This window comes from Pleurodeles waltl, chromosome 3_1, assembly GCF_031143425.1.
Source record: "Pleurodeles waltl isolate 20211129_DDA chromosome 3_1, aPleWal1.hap1.20221129, whole genome shotgun sequence".
Lineage (NCBI taxonomy): Eukaryota > Metazoa > Chordata > Amphibia > Caudata > Salamandridae > Pleurodeles > Pleurodeles waltl.
In genome coordinates, this window is record NC_090440.1 from 1,315,669,491 (window position 1) to 1,315,695,699 (window position 26,209).

General features: G+C 43.0%; 1 protein-coding gene across 3 annotated transcripts in view; it reads left to right on the forward strand.

Annotated features, from left to right (window-relative positions):
• The window catches only part of SEMA5B (semaphorin 5B), a 715,815-nt gene that overhangs the window by 381,375 nt on the left and 308,231 nt on the right, over positions 1-26,209 (forward strand). For all 3 annotated transcript variants that reach the window (XM_069224666.1, XM_069224667.1, XM_069224668.1), the window contains one exon: positions 99-144. In XM_069224666.1, the coding sequence (XP_069080767.1) occupies positions 99-144 (46 nt within the window). The remainder of the gene's footprint in view (positions 1-98; positions 145-26,209) is intronic.

Genomic DNA, 26,209 nt, shown 5'->3' on the forward strand with positions numbered 1-26,209 from the left:
CTCAAAAATAGGGAGGTGGTGGGAAAATATATTCTGTCATGGCTGTGCGAAATGTACTGGTCCTACCTTTAACCTGTTTTTTTGTCTTTTTTTCTCAGGAACTACCTCTTCAGACTCAGCCTTGCCAATGTCTCTCTTCTTCAGGTATGTCTATGTCTTAATGTTTCTCTTGAAAAGCTGCACATGGAGACTTATTTCCTTCTGTTTTTGATATATTCCCCTTGGAAACTGGAACTTGTGCTACATTTACAGAAACTTCCCAGGGACAGATTGGGAAAAAAACCTGGCCTCGTATGGCAAATGGGATGTCTGGTCGCCCTCGCTTGATGACACACACTGTTTGGTCAAATTCTATCAGTTCTATGCTCGCAGCACTTAGGTTTTATGCTTTGGATTTCCTTCCAGGGCTGTTCACACTCCAAAATGGCGTCTTGTAGACCAACACTTATAGAAGATGTTTCACACACACAGCTGGCGCAGACCTGAGTAACACCTCAAAGAGATCTGTGCTTTGCTGAGGTCAGTAGGTTGAGGAGAAGTCTTTTCATGTGTTGTCCACCTTGGATTAAAGGGAAGCCTTTTCATTTCTCCTCCAACGTGGCCTCCGGTTTCTGATCTCCCCTAGGAATCCCGGGGGGCTGCAGAGCTGAATTTCGTTCAATAGGTTCACCCCGAGATAGGACCTATAGCAATTTGAGAGCAAATAAACTCTCCACAGCCCGAAGTTCTGCGTCATACAGATCAGTTTCACACATATAGAAGACTTTGCTCTGTTTGTTCTGCACTAAAACGCCTCCTGAATTTTCATGTGCCAGCGCATGCGACCACAGCGTGCCTGTGCACTAAAAGGTTGAACTCAGAGTTTACGGAAGTTGGCTTCCCCTACTGAGGTACATTTTTCATTTTGGTATCTTCTTTAACTGTAATTGAGGTGAAGACAATATCCCTAAACAAAGATTTTCAGGCTCATTGACAGGTAGGCAGTATGGGTCTATGTCTTGGTCTATGATTCCATTTATAATGCTTCATTATAGGTGCAACAGACATACGAAAGCAGTAATTTCCTACTACTATTCACACGAGGGTAATTAATCTGGGTCGTGAAATGACCTTGTTATTTTAAGTGGACCTCAGTGGAATGAATAATAACATTGGACATCTGGGTTACCACACCATCGTGAGCATGCCATTTCCAACTGCCGCACCTTTTTTGAAGGTTTTCTTCCCCCCGTCTTTGGTCTGGCGAATATGTCCCCAAAATCACCTATGGTAATTTTGCCTGTGACAACGCTGCATAGAAAATACCCGTTTTCTCATAGTACAGATCTCGAAAGAACCCGTTTCTGCTCATCTGTTTTTAGTAGTAACTTGTAATATGGGTTTAGACCTTCCTTTTACCACATAGTACTCTTTAGTTCTGCTATGTTACTGAAATTCACTACAACTCCCAGAAATCAACAGTTTGCTAAGGGACAGCGTGGTACACGAACCAATGATTTTTTATATTAAATGATCTCATCCATGGCCGTACAAATCTTAATGAGGAGGTGCGTCTGATCGAGACAAATCAGGCAGGTACCGGAGCAGGACAGACTAGACCAGGCTACCACCCATATTGGCCTTTGGCAGCAGTGCACCCAAAAATAGCCACCTGACATATGTTAAGCCAACATACATGAACCATCCCAGTAAGTTCCCTAGAATAAGGCACATTTGCTGTAGTCTCCATACATCACGTTGGAGCCACCAGATAAGATGGCTCCCTTGGCCTCTGGTGAGAGCAATACCATATTTCTGCTCCTTTCATTGCAGGGATTTATGGGTCTGTTTATTTATGGTTTGAGAAGCAGCACTGTTTTAGCAAGTGGAGAAAAGCAGATTTAGGTCCCACGGCCCTGACACTTTTATTAGGCTTTCAGCATTATAGATCAGGGTATGTGCAAGTCTCGTCCCTGAAGTTCGAAACACGCCAGGCTTTGAGTAAATCTGTAGTCTGAATGTTGTTGATCTCAGCAAACATTCATTCCTCCTTAACAACAGATCATTTAGTCCTGAGCCCCCTGTAAATCCTGCCACCTGCCAAACCCCGAGTTGTATTCCGCTCTCTTTGTTCTTTTCTGTGACCTGTAGGGCTGTTAAAAAGAATAAGGCACTTTTGCTTTACCACGAATTATTAACAACTAATCTCTATCATCTCTGAGTCTACACAATTATGCATAATCTTTTTCCTAAATCAAACCTGTGTCAATTGAGGTATCAGCACATAATGACGTGGACAGCTAAACTACACCTAAAAAGACAATGAGATTATATGTGGTGCGACTAAAATCAGGACACACCCCAGAAGAATTTTGTCCATGAACAGACATAACAAAATTAAATCTTCAGTGATGCAGATGAAACAGGACTGGGGGCATTGTGACATCATAAACGGGGCCACTGGAATTATGCAGCAGTGGTGGACCAAGCAATGCAGCATGGTTGACAAAGGTATGGTGCAAGAAAAGGCAAATTAATCAACATACTGCGGCTTAATATGTCGCAGTATTGTTTCACTACTTTGTCGTTTTAACTACTAGTGGTGTTATCTGGGCATGTTGCACCTCTTTAGTACCAGTTTAACACTCAAAAACAGCAATCGTCAACTGAAAAATAATGTGTTATCTTGCAAAAAATCCCACTGTGTGGACGTGGCACTCTTTCCTTAGTAACTTTTGATCCGTTTGCACTAGTAACATTTTGTTTTGTAAAATCTGCAAATTAAGCAACCAATGTTGCATTATGTGGCAAATATGGCACCTCCATAGGTATGTGGAATGCACTGCAGCTGCAGAACTGCACAATTCCAGTGGCCCTGATCATAAGTAAGGCACATGAACGAAAGAGGGGAATATGACATCATAAGCAAGCAGAAGATGTGGAAGTATAGATGGATACCTGGGAATAACAGTGACATTTTCAGCAAGTAGTTTAAGTGACCTCAAATAGACAAGAAGTGTGAAACTTGTAGCCTTTGAGGTGGGCCATGTACAGTTTTACGTTCTATATCGGTACCATATGCATCATACAGAAATAAATCTGTAAAGTTACTGTGCCAGTTGTTACCACGCAGTAAAGGAAAACATTTGTTTCTCTCCTTTGATCTATTTGCAATGAACAATATGTAGGAAACTGTTTTCACAATAGTGGATGGGTGTGGGATCCTTAGACAACTAAATACCGGCACTGTGACATGGAGTGAAAATCTCAGAGACACAGTGTCTATGTGGGACATGAGTGCTGTGCCAGAATTGGGATGCACAGTAGGCATTGTTCAGAAGACTGAGTTTACTGAAATCAAAAGCGGTCTAGGAGGCGGAGTAATATAACATAAATAAGTTCTTAATTGGGTCCGCTGTGTTCACACTGTTTCCTATGCGGAAGCCTTGTTTGATCAGAGAGGTTTTCAAATGTTTGCCTGAGCCCCTCGAGCTTCTCTCGTTTTCACTTCAGGAAACACTTATATGGTTTGATCCTCCCAAAAATTGGAAATTTACTCCCCTTTGATGTGCAGTTTATTTTTGAGTACAATTTCAAGCTCTTTTGGGATCCTCAGCTGATTCCAGGAGAACTCTTTGTAGGTTGCAACAACCGCTGGATCCCAGGAGAAGTTCTGAATTTGGTTTGTGAAATTCCAATGTACACATATGCCAAGGCATTTTGACACGTATAAATACTTTACAAAATTACAATTGATTGTTAACCTTTAGTATTGATTGTTTTCTCCACATGAAAAATATTCCCCCCATGGAAAACATATTTGCATGGAGCCCCAAGCACGTTTGTGAAGGTTTCCCCCTTCCCTTCCCCAGGGTGAATGCCGGTTTACTCCTACTCTTGACCACTGTACATTTCTATTGATGTCTACAGGGGGAATGAATCATCATAAAAAGCTTCTGTATATCCACAAGCACACTCACACATCTTTGAGGGTGTTTACAACATTCTTAGACCATTCTCAGCTCAGGAAGCAGCTTGACTTAAACACAGAAATACCCCGACAAATTCTGAATGCCAAAAGTGGATTTTCACCTGTAAACTAAACATTTGCCCCTTCAAGTTCAACAGTTTTGCCCGAATGGCTTTCTAAAGCCACAACATAATATGCGCAGTCTTTCTTCTAGAAAGAATCTTTCTTCTCATGACTTGAACTCTCCAAGAAACCACAAGATTAATCAAAATTCCCTTGGGCTTTGACTCGGAAGGTCAAACTGAGATTGTGTTCCTGGTTTTTAGGTCGAGGACTACCTGTCTGGTTTGCTAACAACATCTTGGACATTCAGAAAACTTCCCTGGAATGCATTCTGTCCATTGTTTACCATTGGCTTTGTGGTTTGTAACTCACATTTGCTTGTTTTTTATTTGATGGCCCTATTTTGTTGGAGGCTGTCCAGCTTGAGTTTGTCTTTCCATTGCCTGTATTCTTAAACCAGTACTGTATTTCTAAAAACAGGCATTTAAATCTTGTTCTTACTTTGTCATGTTTGCTGTGCATTCAAAGACCAAGATCAAATGTCATTCTCTGCCTCCCAGCGAGATTGATATTTACCTTTTTTTCTCTGACTTCAAAGTGAGAGGATTTATGTGCCAATCATAGCTGGCCAGTGGTGGTGTGCTTGAGGAAGGCTGTATGATGAGATTTTTTAATAGCACACTACAGGATTTAAATGTTTGTAAATCAACTGTTCAGACACTTCAGAGTATATCAGAATTAGAAAAGCAAAAATGAATCACAGATTTTGATAATTTTGAAGTGTGATGGAACCATATTTTAACATGATCAAAACAAATCAATACACTAGGTGATGACATATCCACACATTGTTTGTGTGCTGTATACTTTTCTCAGTAAAACTGTAGATCTGTACAAACGTAATGGTCATTTAATTGAAGATGTGTTGTTTGCAATGACAGTACACTACCACACCATGCATACTTCACTTTACCCAACTCTACCTGTACTCTGCACTCCACTCCCTCTCTCTACCCTGCATTACTGCACTCTACTCTGCACCACTCCACACCTTTCACTCTACGCCTCTTCACTCTACGCCTCTCTTCTCACCACTCTACGCCAATGCGCTCTACCCCAAACTACTCTACTATGCAACATTGCACTCTTCACTACTGCACTTTACACCACTCTAGTCTGCACCACTTCACTCTTTGCTACTCTACTTTGCAACACTGCACTCTAGGCCAGTGCACTATACATCAGTTAATATATGCCACACTAATCTACTCTGCACTCTAGGCCACTCTACTCTATGGCACTGTACTCTACCATACTCCACTCTACTCTGAAACAATCTACTCTGCGCCACGGCACTCATTGACATGCTACTCTGTGCCACTCCACTCTACTCTGTGCCATTGCACTCTGCTATGCACCACTGCACTCTACAGCAATGCCCTCCACACCACTTTACTCAAAAACCACTGCACGCTATGCCACTATACTCTTCAATACTTTACTCCACTGCGGTATGCGCCACTGCACTCTATGCCATTGTGCTCTGTCACTGCACTATACGCCACTCTAGTCTACTCTGCTTCACTGTATTCTATGCCAGTTCTGTCTAAACCACTCCATTCTGCACCACTCTATGCCACTACACTCCTTGCCAATGCACTCCACAACACTCTACTATACACCACTGCACTCTTGACAGTCTACTCTGTGCCACTGCACTCTATGCCACTGCTCTCTACTGTGCACCACTCTTCTCTATGCCACTTTACGCCAAAGCACTCTACACTATTGCACTCTGAAGCCTACCCTGCACCACTCCATTCTACACCCCTTCACTCTAGAACACTCAACTCTGCAACACTGCACTCTCCGCCGCTGACCTCTACACTACTCATCTCTGCAAAAATGCACTCTGTGCCACTGCACTGTGCTCTGCACCACTCTATGCCACTCTATTGCACTCTTTGCCAACGCACTGTATGCTACTATACTCTAAGCGACTGTACTTTGCATCACTCTGTCACTGCACTTTGTCACTCCACTCTAAGTCACTCTAAAATACTCTGCACCACTGCACTCTATGCTACTGCACTCTAAACTGAAACCATCTATTCTACACAACTGAACTCTGTTCCACTGCAACCTACCCTGCACCACTCCACGCCACTCTATTTTGCGCTGCTGCACTCTACGCCACTGCACTCTATGGCACTGTGCCCTACACCACTTTACTCAAAACCAATACACTAGGTCACTTCACCCTATGGCAATCTACTCTGCACCACTGCACTGTATGCCACTATACTCTACAACAATCTACTTTACGCCACTGCACTCTGCCGCTCTGCTCTATATCACTGCACTCTGTAACTTTACTCTGTACCACTCTATGCCACTGCACTGTATACCAATGCACTCTATGCCACTCTACATCACTGCACTCTACAACACTCTGCAACACTGCACTCTGCACCACTCTATGCCTTTCTACTTCACCCTACTCCAGTGCACCCTGTCACTTCACTCTGTGCCACTACATTCTATGCCACTCTAATCTACAGTTCGCCACTGCAGTCTGTGCCACTTTACTCTACACTTTTCTACTCTACACCACTCTACTCTATACCAGTGCACTCTGTTGCACTCTATAATGCAGTACTGCACTCTTTGCCACTCTACTCTACTCTGTACCACTCCACTCTACCCTGCTCTATGTAGCTCTACTCTGCAACACTGTACTCTGTGACATTGTACTCTAAGCCAATGCACTCTGCACTACTATATGGCACTGCACTCTACACCGACCAATCTGCGCTACCCTACCCCACTCCACGCCACTTCACTCTACTCTGAAACAATCTACTGTACGCTACTGCACTTTAGGCTCCTCGCTGTCACTCCACTCTACACCACTGCGGTCAACACCACTGTACTCTGCACCACTCTACTGACACTGCTCTGTACCCCACTACTGTATGCCCTGCACTCTATCCTGCATGAATCTGCTCTACTCTGCACCTCTCCGTCCTATGCTACTTCACTCTACTCTAAAACAATATGCTCTATGCCACTGCACTGTACACCACTACTCCACTCTGCACCACTCCACTGCATCCTATACCATTGCACTCTACGCTGTGCCTCTCAACACCACTCTACACCACTCTGCTCTACCCCACTCTATCCTAAATCACTGTAGTCTATGCAAATGCAGTCAACACCACTTTAACCAAAACCAATGCACTCTGTGCCACTGCACTCTATGCCACTGCATGCAATGCCACTCTACACTATTGTGCTCTACATCACTGCACTCTACCCCACCCCACTCTAGTCTACTCTGCACCACTGTACTCTACAACACTGCTCTCTGCACTACTCTACTCTGCGCCCCTCTACTCTACACCACTGTACTCTATGCCACTGCACTCTGACATTACTCTGCAAGACTGCATTCTCTGCCACTGAACCCAATGGTGCTCTAGTCTGCACCACTGCACGCTATGCCACTGCACGCTAGGCCACACTATTCTACTCTGCACCACTGTGCTCTACGCCACTGTTCTCTGCATCACACTACTCTGCACCACACTATGCCAATGCACCATATACTAGTACACTCTATGCCAGTGCACTATATGCCACTGCACTCTATGCCACTGCAGCTGTCATGCCACTCTACTGCACTCTATACCACTACACTCTGCATCACTCCACACCACTCTATTCTGATCTACTGCACTCCATGCCACTGCATTCTACACCACTCTGCTCTAGACCACTCTGCCCTGCAGCACTCCATTCTACCTTGCACCACTACGATCTGCATTACTTCATTTTATGCCAATGCAATCTATGCCATTGCACTCTGCTCTGAACTACTCAACTCTATATCTCTCTACAGCACTTTACACCAATGCACTCTACACCACTGCCCTCAGCATCACTCCATGCCACTATAGCCTATTCTGCACCACCCCCTGCACTTCAAGCCTCTGCACTCTACACCATATACTACTCTACGCCACTGCAATCTACACCTCTGCACTCTATCCTGCACCACTCCACTCTACCCTGCGCCGCTCCACTCTCTGCCACTTCACTCTTATCTGAAACAATCTACTTTAGGTCATTGTACTCTAAGCCACTGCAGTCTACTCTGTGCCACGCTACTCTATGCCACTGCACTCTACGCCACTCTACTCTGACGCTGCACTCTATGCCAATGCACTCAACACCACTTTACTCAAAACCAATACACTCTACACATCTGCACTGTACAACAACCTACTTGGCACCACTGTACTTTATGCCACTTCACTCTAGGTCACTCTACGACACTACACTTTATAATACTCCACTCTGTGTTACTCTACTCCATTAACTTCCACTACATTCTATGACACTCTACTCCACTTACTGCCACCCCACTCTACAACACCACTCCACTGTACGACGCTCCACACAACTCTCTCTATGCCACTTTACTCCACTATATTCAATGACACATTACTTCACTCTGCTCCACGCCACTCCACTATTCGTGCCACTTGACTCTATAATACTCTGTTCCTTTCCACTTACTTGTACTACTCTAATCTGACAATCTGCTCCGCTCTGTACCACTCTGCTATATAACACTGCACTGTACGCAACACCTCTTAAGCCACTCCACTCTGCTGCACACCACACCACAACATTATATGCAGCTCCAGTCTACAACACTCTGCCATTTAAATCTACTACGTTCTACACCCTTCCTCTCTGACACTCTACTCCCTCCACAACACTTTACACCACTCCACGAACCTCCCATCCACGCTACTCAATTCTGCTCTACACCCCTGTACATCACTCCACACCATTTCATAATACTCTACTCCCCTTTATGCCACTCTATGCCACTCTCCTTTACCCCACTAACATTTATCCATGCCGAACAGCAGCCACATTGGTGTATTACATGGCTAAAACATATTGGCAGAGCCAATAGGCGAGACCTATTGGTTTATCAATGCTTGGTCTTTTTATTTTGACTTCAGCATTCGAGGTGGAGAAAGTCAGATTTTCTACGATAATTTTTTTAAAATTAAAAATAGTTTTTTTTAAATGTTATGAAGTCTGACAGAAAAGAGCAGACTATTGTGCACGCCTAATCCTTAAAATACACTATTCAATATGGAGAACTTTTGCTTTTGAGTAAGTATGTATTCACTTCAGCAGACTGTGTTAAGGTGAACACAGCATTGAGACAAAACTAATTGTAGAAGTATAACCCTTTCCTGAACATCCATTGGTTGTGTCCTTTAAATGTGGTGATCTTCTTTTGTAAGGGGTGCTTCACGCGTTTCTGCTGGAATGATTTGTTATGTTACAAATAAAATTTGCTTCAACTCTATAGCGGGGGCAGCAAGGCTGCAATATGTCTTTTCCTGGCTGAGGATAGAGGCATGGGGAGGGAGAAAAGAAAGAAACTGCGATTGGACGTAGAGCTGATCAGAATTCTCTTCGTAACACAAGAATCTTTATGTCTTCATGCATTTTCATGAACGGCCTAATGGCTCATTAGAAAAGTACGGCATTTCCTCCACTATTGATCCCATCACACTTTTTTTTCACCTTACTTTTAGTACAAGATCCCCAGTGTGGCTGCCTCTTGATGTGGTTTACAAGGCTAATTTGTCATCTCATTCCTAATTTGTAAAGTGCAGCTCGCCTGTGGTCCTTTATCTGGGTTGTTAAAATTCATCACCCCTTCTCATTGCTGTTGGCGGACTGTGATAAATACAAATGGCTTTCTCCAGAACTAGGTTCATGATTGGAACGTGACAGCTGCAAACCGTATACCCTACAAGCTTTCAAAGGAACCTGTGGAAAACTCTTGATCGTCCTGAACCCATCTTTCACATACCTAGAGCGAATTCTACTTTTCCTACCTAAATTTCACTCGCTTGAGAAATCTTGGGGGGGGGGGGAGGGGGGGGGCGACAGTGGAGATCTGTTTAGAGCTTGATGGTCTGAATCATGATAGCGGGTAATGATCAGTCTGATGTGGCAGGTTTTTAGTGTGTGCGTGGACATCTGGGGTGGTGGTAGTGGGGATAAAGATGTCCAGGATAATTGGGGAGAATGAGAAGATCACATAGCTAGGAGAGCGTTCGGGAGGGTAGGAGAGGCTGCCTTACTTTGTTTTATTAACAATAGTTTGTGAGCTCAACAGACTTTGCAATCCTAAACTCACTATGCAACAGTTCACTTTTCCCTCAAGTTATTACTGTGCTCTACAAAACCAGAAATAGCTGTCCTACTTGTTTTGAAAAGGACCCATGTGCTGGTGTCATCCTCGACCTTGTCTTTGATAGCCTATGGGACTTCCAGTGGCTCTAAGCATCCTTGGACTCATGACCTCATGTTTCTCAATATGTCCCTCATTGCAAGTGCCCTAGTAAGTTGTAGCCACTGTGGAAATATCTTTTTGGCAAGGGGTCACAATCATAAGTTTGTTGGAGTTTACCACATCCAGTAATTAAAAGGTGTGATAAAGTCCGATCTCTAGAGCTCCATTTTAGCAGGTAGAAGCTGCTGAAATATAACGGGGTAAAAGTGCTTGGTAAACTCCTGGATATGCAGAATTTGGTGTTAACCCAAATCTGCGTATTATCACCCATTTGGAACGGGAAAACATATAATTGGTTATTTATTGTCTCAGAAAAATACCTATTCCTATGGTATCTGCATATAGCATGTCTGATAAATCAAGTATACTGTCATTATGGCCAGTCATCATAAAGCTCTATATATATATATATACAGACCTAGAAGTTGCTGGCTAAAAAGCCTTCGTTGGTTGTAGGTATCACACATGACATGGGGCACTTGGCAACCCGCTGGTGGTCATGACTGTGTTTTAGGATGAGTAAGAGTTCATTTACACACTTCACTTCTGCCATTTAAATGCTCTGTAAATTACGGGTTTTACTTCATTTACCTGTGTCCAAACGATGGAAGACTGAGTCTGCCAGGCAAAGGTTTGAGCTAGTGATGTGCAGATCACCACATGTAGCAGTTCAACATTCAAGTCACTAATCCACCCTACCAGCTCCATGTAGCGTTTACGCCATGGGCATAATGAATTGGTTTATCGACGACCTACGTCCCCATTGCAGTACCAGTAACTGCTCCAGTGCTGTTACTTTAGACTACTTTAAATTATGATTAACCGAATTAGGGTCAGATTAAGAACATTTAGTAATTTATGCAGAAATGTTGCTACAAATGAGGCATGACAAATGGGGACACGATCTGGTTTCTGCTAGAGGGTATTTCAGAATGTGTTGGTGTGATTTTGAATAACTGGGTCGGTTTATCACCTAATCGAGGGGAAGCCACGATAAATGAACATCTTGCCAGTGGGGAAAAACCGCTTTCAATTATTGGCTCCCATCTTAATGAGAAACTAGATCAGCAATGAAAGAGGAACTGTGCACAGAAGGCCAGCATAGCCGTTGCTGTGCTAATCTACTTTTGTAGGACGGATTCTGTTTGTAGGACATGTTTATTAATGTAATCTCACACCTGACTCCTACATACATGCTTTCCGTAGCTCTCCGTACATGTGCGTAAATATGAAATCCTTTTTCTGTAAATGACACATCTACATAAGGAATGGCACTACTGTTTTTGACAGGCAAAGGAGCCATGACCGAAGAAGATAGAGATCTGTCAATTATCATAAATTGTTCTTAAGAATGGAAATGGAAGCCGGGATTCTAAGACCGGTCTTCTGTTTGCAAAGTCTGCACCTTAGTTGCTGGACCACATCTCGTCGCCCGGGTTATCACCATTCACAACAGTCTGGCACTGATGAGTTGTTCTAGGTGCTATGCAGAATCTACTGAAATGATGGTATTTTTTGCTCGCTTTTATCGACTTGCACTTTAACGCATCAGTTTGGTGTGCAAGTGTTCTTCATGCATCACTCTGCCTCTGGGTTGTAGGGCTATGATGTAAAAGTCCAGATCAGTGCTTCTTCGCTATCCACAAATAATGTAAAGCTGGACAATATATGCTTGGAATTGTTTACGCTTCTCAGCCCACAGTTTCGGGATACACTCAGTTGGGAATCACTGAGCTAGAACACTTCCTAAATAGACTATATTTATTTCTCAATATCAATAGAGCAATCATTCTGGTCTGACATCTTGGTGTCAGTTTGGCTCTTTAGGTATCTTTTTTATCAGCTGTTTTTGTCATAGCAGAGTTCCATGATGATCTACCTGGAGATGTGTGTGTAAGAATTTTTGACATTATATTGGATTGGGTGTATGTTTTTGCTACTTCCTGTGTGGCTCTCAGGCCCTGTGTAATCGCTGTTGCTTTGTTGCTGTGCAGGGCTAGAGTGGTTGTTTGCTAGTGTATAATTTTTGTGTTACCAGTGAGAGAAGAGTTAACTGAAGTGTGTGATGACCTGGGGGGTGCTCAGGTTTTGTCCCTGTAAATGTGGCTCTACACTTAGGCTTGCATATATTGTAGAGGAGAATTGGGCTTTATAAACACAAACCCCCATCTGGTAGGTCCACATAGAATGGGGCTTTTACATACATACATTTCATCGTTCTCATTTTGGGTCTTCATGACTTATGCTGCTTTTAGAGCCAGATGCTTTTGCTAACCGGGCAAGTGCTTGGTTGGCAATAGTGCTGTGGTTCATATAGGTTTTTGGAGGCAAAGCAACCATTTCTTAATTGCTCTTTAAAATTGGACGTGGGTTGTGTGGACCTTATCTCTCAAGTCGCATAGTGTCTCAATCCTTGTTGGTCTGACCTATTTTTCGTTATGTTACAGATACATAATATAGCGCAGCGATTCACTCCCGAAGCGGTTTCATGGCGCTGAAGCACAGATCCAAGTAGATAAAGGAAAAAAGCTGAGGTTAGAAAAAACAAGTTTTGTGAAGTTTTTTTAAACTAACAAAATCAGGACATGCATGGATGTGCAGGGGCAGTTTATTCCAATGATGAGGAGCAAGATAGGAAAAGGATCGGCTGCCATGTTTAGCTGTGGTAATATGGCAGGGTCGGAGTAAGAGCTAATCTTTGGATCTCAGATTTCTGGTCGGAAGATAGGGGAGAAGTTTGTTTTGGAGATATACGGGGCCCTTGCCTGATGGGGATCTGTGTGCAAGGCAAAAGAGCTTGAATATTGCACGTTTCCTGATTGCAAAGTGAGAAAAGAGGACTTGGCAAGAAATCTAAAAGTTAACTGTAAAAAAATACAACTTTGCATTTTTTTTTTTTTGTCCTACTGAGCACGTTTTTGCCAGTCGCACGCCTTCTGTTTGCAGAGCACTAGAAGTTATAAAGAACCAAATAGTACCTCAATCAACTTGGGAGCAGTGGGCGACACTGATTAACTTGAATCAATCTGTGCTTGGTCCCTGCATCAAAGGCAGGAACAGAAATGATGATATGCCACTTGTGTGCAATTACAAGGCTGTAAAGATCCAACAAATGATGAGCAACAGGGAGGGCTCCAAGTCCCTTTTTTAAGTACAACTGCGTCTCACAAGCGTTATGCATGTTTATTGCAGGCTCGACCATGAAAACACCACTGGAGACGCTGTTCGACAACAGGGTGTTTGCAGAGGTGTCACATGGCTGCAATTAATAATATCAGACATTGTCCCCAGCCATAATCATAACTACTTCCGTGGTTGGGAGAGCGACTTAGGCAGCGAAATACCATCTGACACATGGAATACAATTTGAAAGAGTGTGTTGTATCTTCTATTTACACAACACATAAAGAGAATGCATACAAGCTCCTCACTAGGTGGTACCGCACCGTTGCACAGCTCCACGCAATATTTGGCAGCCCTGAGACATGTTAGAAAAAATTGAAGCGAGAGGGGCACCTTTTTTCACATGTGGGTGTCCTGCACCCATGTTCAAACATATTGGTCCACCATTATCTCTCATATCAGGGTAATATTAGAGATCACGCTCCCTTTACAATCTTTAACACTATTGCTAGGTGACCCCAGGGAGACCAGCGTATACTCACTAACTACTCCAAGGGGTAATCTTATCACTTACCTTCTGGTGTCGGCCTGAATGGCTCTTGCACAATTTCGGAAACAATATACCATGCCATCCCTGTCTGTATGATGGGGTAAGGTGTTGTCTCAGCGCCCGTTTATCCTCAGGTGTGATAGAGCTGCGCTGTACTAATACTGATTGATTGATCTAGTTACGCACTTAAGAGGCTAACTGCATTAATATGAGACCGGATGGATAAATTAGAGACTAACTGATTTCCATTCAGAGCTTATATGTAACGTGATCGACAGTTGGCTACAGACCCTGGTCAAGAACCGGAACTAATTTGCAGAGCTGGCCTCCATATTGTGGATTCCAGCTCTGGGCTCAAGGCAGACAAATCACCCTGATCGCCCTTGCCCCTGTCAACTGCTCCTCGTATGATCAGCGGCATAGTGTTTGACATAAGATGAAGGAAAGGCTGAGTGATGACATTTGTTGCACACTGTTACTGTATATTAACATAAAATCATTAAAAAATGTACAAATATGTATCATGTAGTTTTTCCATTTGTATTTGCAAGAAACAAAGGCTTCCTTCACAGCACAATTTGTCCAAATTGAGTTACTTCGGGTATTTTTCCTTCTCAGCACTTCCAAGTTTCTCTCCTGTTTAGAATTTTCAATATAGTTGATGGTTGAAGGTTTAGTTTTTGGGGTTATTAGTATAATAAATAAATCATACACTATGACTCGTTTTGTTTAGCATTGTTTTAAATTATTGATGATAGCTATCTAAAAGTTCCCTCCAACTGCATGGGAGGGGAACCTTATGTGGACTCTTATAAAGAACTGAAGGCATAAGTGAGTTGCCGAGTAAAATACCATGTCCAGCTGGCAGTGTCCTTTACCAGAGGTATCCTTCAATGTATTGCGCCTCACAGACCCAAAAATGAATTTAGTCGTGATTATTCAATATGACTCATCTCTAAACACAATGAAACTCAGCCCACGTTGACTCGGGTCAACAGTACTCCAGTGCCTTTACAGCTCCCGAAAACTAAAGGAGCCATACAAATAGTAGTAAAGCATGATACAAATGCCCAAAACATAACATCAGGCCAAGTTTCATCTGGCTCCCAGAGTAAGACTGAAATAAAAAAAACATCTGTAGATCTGGTAAATGTTTTAATATTACTCCAGCTGTGTACTGCGGTAGTGAGCATAACAAGTGAATTTGGAGAGGTTGGAAGAAATTAGTCGATCCATTTTGAAAATGAGGCTAAATAATGATTTTTACACTAAATTTTCCTTATGCATTGCTTAAAAATCTTAACTTTACTGACGGCTGTGAATAAAAACTTGTGAAATATGTAGTTTCCTTAGGGTTTGGCAAAATGTCAACAGGGGAGATGTAGGAGGGAGGCGGCCAGAGGACTCCTATAGAGTGATTGTTCATAGTTTAGATACAGCACCCTGCCTTCGGAAAGTGGCACCCTAAACTGTTCCCCAAATACCCACGAAGTACTCACACACTGTTAACACCGCAGGAAGGAACTTCCTTTAAATGTGTCTTGTGCTTGAAGTTGCAACAGGAAGTGATGCTGGTGCATCGTTACGCAGAGAGGTTAATAGGAAATGTTGATCTTGTGGCAAGACAATAGATGGTAGAGCAATCTGCTTTGATTTCTAAATCCACTTTTACAGCCACAAATGTGTAATCCTGGGTAAGCTGTCTCCTTGTTCTTCCGTGCCTATACATGTCAAAACTGCAAGCACACTGTAGGAAACTAAATGGTAAATTTAAATTCTAGATAAAATGAGGACATTCACAAGCTGGCCTATAACCGACCCAGCCCTTATTGGACTGCAAAAAATATTGATGTCAAGTGTCATCTACAGCTGTCCAGGACATAGTATGTATGTCAAATCGAAATTCACAAGGGCAAGGGGGGTAGGCTGCAAAAACAGATTATTGCCCCACCACTGCCCCAAAAATAATGAACTAAAGAGAGCAGATCAGCATAGTCTGTCCTCCATTTCTCTTGAGCAGTAGTGACCTATGGATGGAAAGTCGGGGCACAGTGAGAAACTGACACAAGAAGCGACACACCGTGAAGAGCACCCGAGGGACATGTAAAACTGAGAGATGCTTGCAGAATAAACAAGGAAAGAAGGGGGTGGAATGTCACCAGCAACATGGGGCAGTGATGATACCCCAGGGGCACCCTGAAAAATCCTAACAAATGAGGAAAGAAGCAGGGCTGCTTGCAGAAGAAATGGAGACAGTTGCAATGCTGGAAGAAGATACTAAATATAAGGAGAGGAAACTGAAAGAGGTAGTAGCCTCAATAGGCAAGGTGAGAAACCGAATGATCATTTGTCACGGTGTGTGAATGATCAGCATGAACAGGTGGGAGGAGAGAGAAACACCTGGTCAGAGGAGTGGAGGTAGGTACCCCTGCTGATAAAGAAACAATTAAGAAAAAATAATAATTTGGTGTACATATAGATAAAATAATCTTCTCAGGTTTGGTCAAATGAGGAAGTCAATATTTAGAACATGGGTCTCTCAGCATGTCAGTCAGCAAAGGAATCCACTAGAACACATCCTATACCATTCAAATACCTTCAACGACGCACTGGAGTTTTAATTCTGTTGGAGGAGAGGCTGCTGTATGTGGACTTACTTAATAGTGTTTTGTGTGTTTTTCCATAGTTTCTTGAATTTTCATGGGTTTCACAAATTTTTTGTATTGATCTACGCTGATAAAGAAATCTGTCTAAATTTCATGACATTTGAGATTAGGGAGAATAAAAGCATGAAAAGACACAACTGTTATATAAATCGGGTGAAAAATGAGCATTAAAATGACCAACTAGGCCGTTCCAACAGCAGCGACATGTCACGGGTGGTCATTAAGGCTGCACTCCTCGCTCACAAACTGAGCGGTCTGCGAGTTGGAATCATTGGACAGAAAGCATCATTTATTGAAAAGGTGTAGTATTGATTTGGACAAAAGTTCAAAGCCACAGCGCTTCCACCACTGGTGTTATGATCTCTTTCTTTGATACATTATGTTGCTGTGGCATTCCTGATGTGTTACGTTTTATTAGCTCTTAGCAAGGCTGCGGGCCATTGGTTTTGTGGTGTCTTTCTAATAAGCCCAGAGCATACAAAGCGCTGCCTTTAGGTATCCTTTGGCACAGAGATCCTAAAGAGACAAAAAAAAACAAAGTTCAAGGAGCCAAAAGCTCGCAGGCATCCAGTGCACTGAGCCATCAAAGAGAGTTGAACCACTAGTGCAAAGGGAGTGGAATACATTTGTATTGTTCAGGAGATCTTTTGTGTGGGCGCGCTAAGCTCTCATGGGAGCGGCCTATATGCATAACATCTGAAAGTCCTGCTTCAAGGGCAGCCATTGCCAAATCTATTTGAGTTGTCCATTTGTACATCTAGTGGAGGTTTTTAGAAGCAAATCTAGTCTGTTTTCGAAATTAAGCTAAATGAGGCCAAAGGAGACTGTGATTCGACTAGGAATAAATGATTTGGAAAAGTGAATAAACTGGGTTAAAAACTCAGGTGTTCAAATTTCCACAGTAAGCCTCCTCCACAAGGGTAAACTGCAGCCCATTGATATGCGGCCTTTAGAAACTGGATTTATGTGTGCGAACTGCCTTGCCTTCTCAGGCCGTCATTGTGCCTGAATGTTTTTATTCTGTTCTGCTGAGCGTCTGCTGGGTCACACACACAAATGCTGTTGTGGAAAGGCAAGTTGCTCTTCAAGGCTCCTAGTTCTTACCATATGTGTGGCGTCCATATCAGTAGCATACCTGCCCCTTGAGGATTAGGCAAATATTACACAATGAAAAAACTAGACGATTGTCAATCTGTAACAGTTTTCCGTGAATTTCCCCAAACCTTCTAAGAAGTCCGTTAACTGCCCTCAGTGGGCCTGATAAGAGCTTTCGGAAGGCTGCTTGTGTTTGAGAGGGGCGTCAGCCTTTCCCTTATCTCGGAGTTTCTGGTGTTATGTGCACACTGCTGTGTTTTCGTGTTGCGCATAGAAATATATCGTTTTCACTTAGTGATCCTGTAGTGATGTTTTCCTGTTTCTTGGCGCGGTAGTAACACGCGTTAGTTACAGGTGTTACATGCTCCCCACCACCCCAGCACTCACTAGTTGTACCTTGGAAGGATGAAATACTACTTTGACCAAACAGGAATAAACCGTTCACTTGTTTTGCTATTTCGAATATTGCTGAAGCATTTGCAGATAACCTGTTACTGGGATCCTAGAGAAGATTTATAGACCTTAAGGGAGTGGCTTCAATTGGTGCAGCAGGTGCAGTGCACCCCGGAGGCTCCTGATTATTGCGGTTTTTTTAATGGTTCAAACTGCAGCCAGGGGACCCATTTCTTTCCTTGCACTGGGGTCCGTGACACATTGGCTACACTGTTAATGGACAGTCCAAGGTAAAACATTTTGTGGGATGTGCAGGGGCGCAGCTTTGGTGGGGGGGCGGGGTGTTTGCGGTGGTACACCCCCTGTAATAAATGTCTTATGTGATAAATAGGTGGGTGCAAGTGCTTCCAGTCGGGAATGGTGAAGTGTCTGTCGGATTTGACCAATAATGTTTACACCCACATATAAAAACGCACACACACTCTCTCCCACTTTCTGTTTGGAAAGACTTAAAAAATGTTGGTTATTTCACAAGATAATGTGATTTCTCTTACTTACTACCCCTATCAATCTGCATTCCTGTCCCTTTCCACTGCCCCTTAAGCCCCTCTTGTGCGTCTAGCTTGTCATATAATGTACTTTAACATTATACGCCAGCAAGATTGTTGGCAAAACCGAAGATCCCACCCCCCCTGCCCTCCCCCCCCCCCCCCCCCCCAAATTACTGACCAAGCGAATTCAGGAAGGATATGTTGGAAGCCTGGATTGAAATGGGTTTTCAGAGACACATTATTCCGTAGTTTTGGTGTGGAGAAGTGAAGATTTTAGTTTTGTTATGCGTGACATTTAAATTATGTGCCAGACTTTGAGCAACACTTTATTATGAGCATTAAAGCGCAGTTATTCCAGTACAATGAGATAACGACGTCTTTTGTGCAACTTAATTGTCTAGAAACCTCTTCAGATCAGCTCCTAGAATGTTTATACTTATGGGATGAACACTATGGTTATGGGAAGCAGACTCCGGGCTTGTAGTGGGCACAGCAGGAGAAAATGTTGTCAGTCGAGGCAAACAGGAAGTGTGTTAAATAGAAATTTAAAACTGCAATTTGGAAAAAAGAGTGCCTTAGGCCACAATGTTATTTAGCGCCACAAATTAGCATGCTATATTAATGTTGAATTTTATGTCCCACTTGTGACTCTGCTCAACGTGTGTTAGTGCTCTTAAATGTATTTTTGAGCCAGTTTTTGTATTTGTTCTTAATGGGCCTGATTACAACTTTGGAGGAGGTGTTAATCCGTCCCAAAAGTGACGGTAAAGTGACGGATTTACCACCAGCCATATTACGAGTCCATTATATCCTATGGAACTCATAATACGGCTGGTGGTATACCCGTCACATTTGGGATGGATTAACACCTCCTCCAAAGTTGTAATCAGGCCCAGTGTGTTTTGCTCTCCATTACAATTGTTGCTCCTCAATGTATTGTTGCCCTACGTCATGATTTTTGTTCCTTACCGTGTTTGCTCTATACTGTGATTTTGCTCTGTGTTTTGATTCACATTATGAGTACGGCTCCTGATTTTATGGTATTTATTTTTTCGACATTTCTGTCCGTATTTCTCCATATTTATTTTTTCTGTATTTATCCTCTTTTTTGTATTTATTTACTGTATAAATGAAGTTGCAATGTTTTTTTTTCCACAATTAACGGATAAATGTATACTCCCATTTGAATGTCTAAAAGGTTTCAGCAGTATTCTGTGCAATAGCACTATCTAAAAACACTTGCATTGTAAAATAGCATAAATAACTGTAGATCTGCGCTTAATTAAGCTGAATCAGGAAATCTATTGTCTTTATTTCATCTCCTCACCTCTCAATCTGTACCCCTACAGACTTGGCATTCATGATTGACGGTAGAGAAAATCATCCAAAGAAGGCGTATTTCCAGTATTTTTTTGTATTTAAAAATAAATACAGACAGGAAAATAATTTGTTTTCTATCTGTATTTATCTGTAAAAATCAGTAAAAATGGAAAACTGGGAGCCCTTATCAGGATTTTGTTCACTCAGTAGCAAATAAATGAATGACTTTCTGAGAGTATATTAGGCTTATAAACCCTAAAACAGAGACCCTCATGCAATACAAGACTCAGGTAATAACAACTCCGTGATCCTCTTCCTCCATGGCGTTTCTGAAATCCTCTCAAATAATACTGGGACCTGACCGATGATCCAGAAGTCTTAATTGGTGGCAATTCCCACAGGCTCAGAATTGGCACCATCAAAACTGACTTACTGTTTTTGACCAGCGGCCTACCCATCTGGTAGGATACATTTCGCTCTTTGCTTCGCAGACTCTGAGAAAACTAAAATTCTCCTATGGGAAAAAACACAGACTACCACAAACAGAAATGTGATTTATACATAAACCTATATGAAAACAGTAAAGTATTGATTTAATATTCTGACATCAATCTACATACCGCCATAAATCATGAGTCACTGTAGAGGTGCAATACTGTGGCTATCAATCCACTACAGAACCCTCTGACTGGTCCAATTACAAATCTCCCACCATTTCACCTAAATGACCACCATGATTTTGGACTAAAATTAGATCAGCTGCATGAAATAATAGAGGGCCTCCTGATCACACATTCCGCCCCTCTGTCCCACATGCGCCCTCATCTTTGCAGCTGCTTTTGTAACAAGTCCATCAACAACTCCCCTTGTGTTGCCCACCCCAGAGCATATCCCCACACACGCCCCCATCTCTAACTGCTGCAGTCATTCCACCTCACAAATAAGCTCAAGCTAATGTCACACTCCTGTTTACTCTACAACCTGAAAAGCCACAACTCACTTCACTCCCAATGTCACTACCTCCACTACATCCTAAATAGAATCAAAAGTCAGTTTGACCAAGTACCCTCAGAAGAATTATCTCCTCTCGCACCTGCAACCTAGTAACTAACCATCACATTAAAGCTGCCTCCTAATTTGCAGGTCTGTGGTTTCCACTGCCACATCCTTATCAGCTTCCATTGAGGACCAAGGCACTGACACTATGGCACTCACTGAAACATGGTGCAGTCCATTCCCCATAATACTATTTAATGTTTTATTACTAGTGGGACCTAATATTCCCCACTGTTTAATGTTATCTTGCCACAGGATGCATTCTCTCCTAGAACAAAGCAGAGGAATTAGACGGGTGTTGCCTATATTCACAGAAAGTCTATTAAATGAAAAATGATAACAATATGTAACTCTTGTATATCCAAACACCTTAATATGGAGGTTACCAACATGGTACCTGCAGATCAGAGGCCAAACGATCCTCCTGGTATTAAAGCTTACTTCATTGAGGCCTCCCTGATTCCTTCATTACAGCAGGCATCAACTCATCTCCTCATGTAACTAAATTTGCCTGGGATATTTCAACCTCCACCAGGGAAAAGACAAAGGTACTTGCACATCCCTCCTCAAATAATTAATATCTGCCAGTATCCTATTTCAACAAAGCACCACCCCTACTCACAGCAGAGGCTCCAGGTTGGAACTGAGTTTTGCAGAGAAAGTTCACATGAAGTTCTCCAACCCTGTCCTAGTGAACAGGTCAGTCAACATTCCCTTCAAAACCACCCTCAACACACTCTGTACCCGCCAGATAGTAGCCTGTAATGGTAAACTCAAGCGACTTAAAATATATTGATGTCTCTAGACTGTCTTATCAACTCAATAAATCTACCCAGTAGAGCTTGACTTTGATCACTCCAAACTTAAGACATCTCCTGCATCCTGAACAAATTGGCACCAACCACTTCTAAACTGAGAACTGCCAACTAGAACAATAATGCATACACCAAATTATAAAACTCTTTGAACATCAAAAAGAAGTTTGAAAAAGTCACCTGCATCTGCATAACTCTTCAAAACTGTCAGTGAATCTTGCAAATCAATTACAAACGGTGAAGTCATCTTTCCTGAAATAGAAAGATCGGTCCCGAGAACCGTTAAGAGCATGCAAAAACAATCCACCAAGCCCGGCCCCTCCCCATGCGATGACCTAGACTTCCACTTCTCCAACAAATTAAAGCAGTTGAAAACATTTAGTCAATATCTGCTACGAAAATGTATCTTTCACCAAGAAAAAAATATATCGCTACCTGGAGTACCTTGACTTCCACTACTACTGAAATATTGCGGAGGGTAATTTGTAACTACTAAAACTTCTAATAGTTCACACCCTCTCCATTCAGAAACACTTTAGTGCCCTCTGAACTTGCTGGCTACAAATCATAAACTGATTCCTGAACCATGGTTCTCTCACTGTTTCCGATAATGTTGGCCATGTTTGCATTATTCTCAAGCAACTTTTTGCAGTTCTTGACAAATAACGTACCTAGAACTGGCCCCTCTCCCTTAATTTTCTGTAACGAAGTGTTTCCAACTAGCCAGAAGATTTCACCAATTGTAATCATTGCCTGCCTTCTGATTTGGTAAAGGTAGTGACATCGCCGTACTTACACATTTTGGTGATGCTTTCCATTTCTTTGATTAGAAACTCTTGTCTCCCTGTCCTCCTCCGTGTATCAGCAGTCTTTGATGCCACCAACCATAAAAATCTCCTAAAATTCTAGGCAAGAGAATGGTTAATAAAGAGAGGGGGCGCGATGCGATCAGATTCTATTTCTAACACATAATATAAAAATAGGAAATCACTTCTGAAATCCCATTAATGTCCCATGAGGACACCTACAAGGCTCCACTCTAGCTCCCTACTTTCAGATCTTTATCTGGAGCTTCTATGCGATGTCTTATGAAAACAAGGTATCTCTGAATGCTTAGTCTCACATCCTTGAACACTTTACCCCTCTCTCTTAGGGAAAATTAACACTGGCTGACACATGTGAAATTAAATTTGAACATACAGAACACCGAATTCCTCCTTCGAACCCCTGACAAAAAGGAGCGTCCCACTGACTGAATAAATTATTTTGAGGACATAGGGCCTGATTACAACTTTGGAGGAGGTGTTAATCCGTCCCAAATGTGACGGATATACCACCAGCCGTATTACGAGTTCCATAGGATATAATGGACTCGTAATACGGCTGGTGGTATATCTGTCACATTTGGGACGGATTAACACCTTCCTCCAAAGTTGTAATCAGGCCCAAAGTCCTTACACCTAAAGCAATCTCATCAGTGAAATCTCCCGACTGACTTCATCATCTCAGATCTTTTTGTCCTAAACTAAACCGTAGGGTGGCTATCTAAGCCATAGTCATTGCATAGTCTATGATGTCACTAAACTCTTTTGCCAAAATCTTGCCTAGCTCTTCTCAAAGCGATACTCCATGCAACAGCCTGTCTGATCGCTAAGAAAAAACTTAATTGCCCGTCTTTCCTCCTGAGCGATGACTTTCCTTAGAATGTGGATCACCAAATAAGACTGAACAAATGACCTACAAAGCATTCCACCTGAAAAAAAATTAAACCCCTCACACGCAAACTCCGAAACTCTGACACAAACAGAATTCTAACAATCTAATGTTTACTCAAGTCGAACACTCAAAGATTTAGAATATTTCCACTCTCAAGCGATCTTTGTTTTAACATGCGCCAAAGATGTGGATTGCTTTCTTGGGACCCATCTATCTCTGCTTTGAACAGGAACCTGAAACAGCAGTTTCTTGAAAGCCTCACCTGAGCAGCATTCATCGCCTGGGCTTGACTATCCAAAAGTACACGCTGAATGCCACTCCCACATATGTAACAGCACGGTACACCCTGCTGATAATGTAAATAACGTGATCGCAACACACATTTCAGCTGATGAAACTACGATCCTTAGCTTTAATTTAAGGGCAAACTAAGCAGTAATTGTGGCCGCAGGAACTGCAACAGCTGCTGGGATGTCGTGGAATTTTGGCTGCTGACCTGAGTAATTAAAATACAACTGCTTTTGTTGCAATATGCAGAGGACAGTAAGCAGAATAAATTCGGAAGACCACTGTAGTGTTTGGCTAAGTTCTACACTCAGTTTGTCCAGCCCAACTTCCACTCAGACTTTCAGCAATCCCGCATGATGCTCGGTCTCCTGCAGAAAGTGTGGTGTGACTGTTCAGTACACACCTGCATATCAGTAGCATGACCAGTCGATTGGTGAGATGACCTGCAGGAATGGTGGTTGCAGCCAAGCCGGTCACTGCTGAGCTGCAAATGTCAAGGTTGCTTGTATTGTAAACTACTGTTGGTTTTCTACTATATTAGTCAATGATCCTGCTTATGATGGGCAGTGGTTGCGTCCTTTGCACACATAATGCCCCCTACTCTCTCTGGCTCTCCTCCTGTGTCTCATTTGCTTCACTCATGTAAGACACAAGTTAACACGTGTGCCTCTTGGCAGGTCTGCTAATGCCACTAAAATCGACAATCTCCGGTAAGTCTTTTGAGCCTTAGTATCATCAATAGTCCAGGAGCATACAAGGCAAATGTACACCACGGTGTACACGAGTTAAACAGTTTGTGCAAATGAACATTCTGGGGAAATTAACTAGTCTTAAGTTAAACGTTCAAATATTGGGGCGTAAACGTGTGCGTGAGACCACAATTGCAATCAACCTCAGGTTCCCAAGGTGGTAGGAGGAGGTCCACACTGTCATACCTTAAGTACTTGTTATTTGTAATTACCATCAACCTATATTTCAAACTCAAGACATTTCTAAGAATTGTCCCATTACATTAGTTTGAGTTGCTCCATCCCTCCATTCATTGTGCTACCTCCCATCCGCCTCCCCTCCCTTCGTTGTCCATGTTGCCCCCTCTGTCTCCCTCTGTTGTTCGTGCGGCACCCATCTCGCCTTTGTTCGTGTTGCCAGCCCTTTACCTGCTAATTGTCGTCCACCAAGGGTGCAGTCTACAGGGTACGTCCACCATCAAATATAGTTGCAACAGTTGACAAAGCCTTTAAAGACCAGATGTCCTGAATGCCAATGGTGAAGACAGCATGTTAGTCTTAAGCTTCCTATTAGCCACAACTCAGGAGTGTGTCACAGGAAGCTATCTTATCAGTAAAAGATTTAGCCTCTTTTTTTGGTCTTATCAAAGACAGAGCAAGTGATGTCTCTTGTAAGATTTATTGTTTTCTAACAGTGGATTTAAAGGCTGCCCATTGCTTAGCATTGGTTAGCTTCGTTGTCACTCACATTTGCTTGCTTCTTACTGGTCAGTTGCCATAGGCTTCTTTCCTCTACGTGTTTGTGCCTGCCCTGGACTATGGATGCATTACTCAAGTCCTTCCACTAGTCATTTTTTAGGTGTGACTTTTTACTTTGTGTTTCAACACACTTCCAGAATGTGACTTTTTCAGCTGGCTTCCTAGTGTACTCCCCCCGCCTGATGTTCCTCGCGGCCACCAACCCTCTGCTGTTTGTTCTTTTCTTGTCCGTGTTGTGCTCACCAAACACCCTCCTCTCGTTATTATCCATGTTGACCCGTCCCACCCACCTGCTTTCCCTCTACTGACTTCATTGAACCTCCCACCCACTCTCTCCCCTTTGTTCGTGTTGCCTTCTACCACTCACCCGCCCTACCTCCATTGCTTGTGTTGCCCCCTATCCTCCATTATTTGTTACTTTCTACCCTGATGCAACGTCGGCCAGCCCGCCCTTGTCTGCATTGCCCCCTCCCGCCTGCCCTTGTCCGAATTGCCCCCTACCGACCACCCTTATCCGCATTGTCCTCTACAACCTTGCCAGCCCTTGTCTGTTGCCCCCTCCCACCCGCCCTTGTCTGTTGCCCCCTCCCACCTGCCCTTGTCTGTTGCCCCCACCCTCCCTCCCGCCTTGTCTGTTGCCCCCACCCTCACTCCCGCCTTGTCTGTTGCCCCCACCCTCCCGCCCTTGTCTGTTGCCCCCACCCTCCCTCCCGCCCTTGTCTGTTGCACCCACCCTCCCT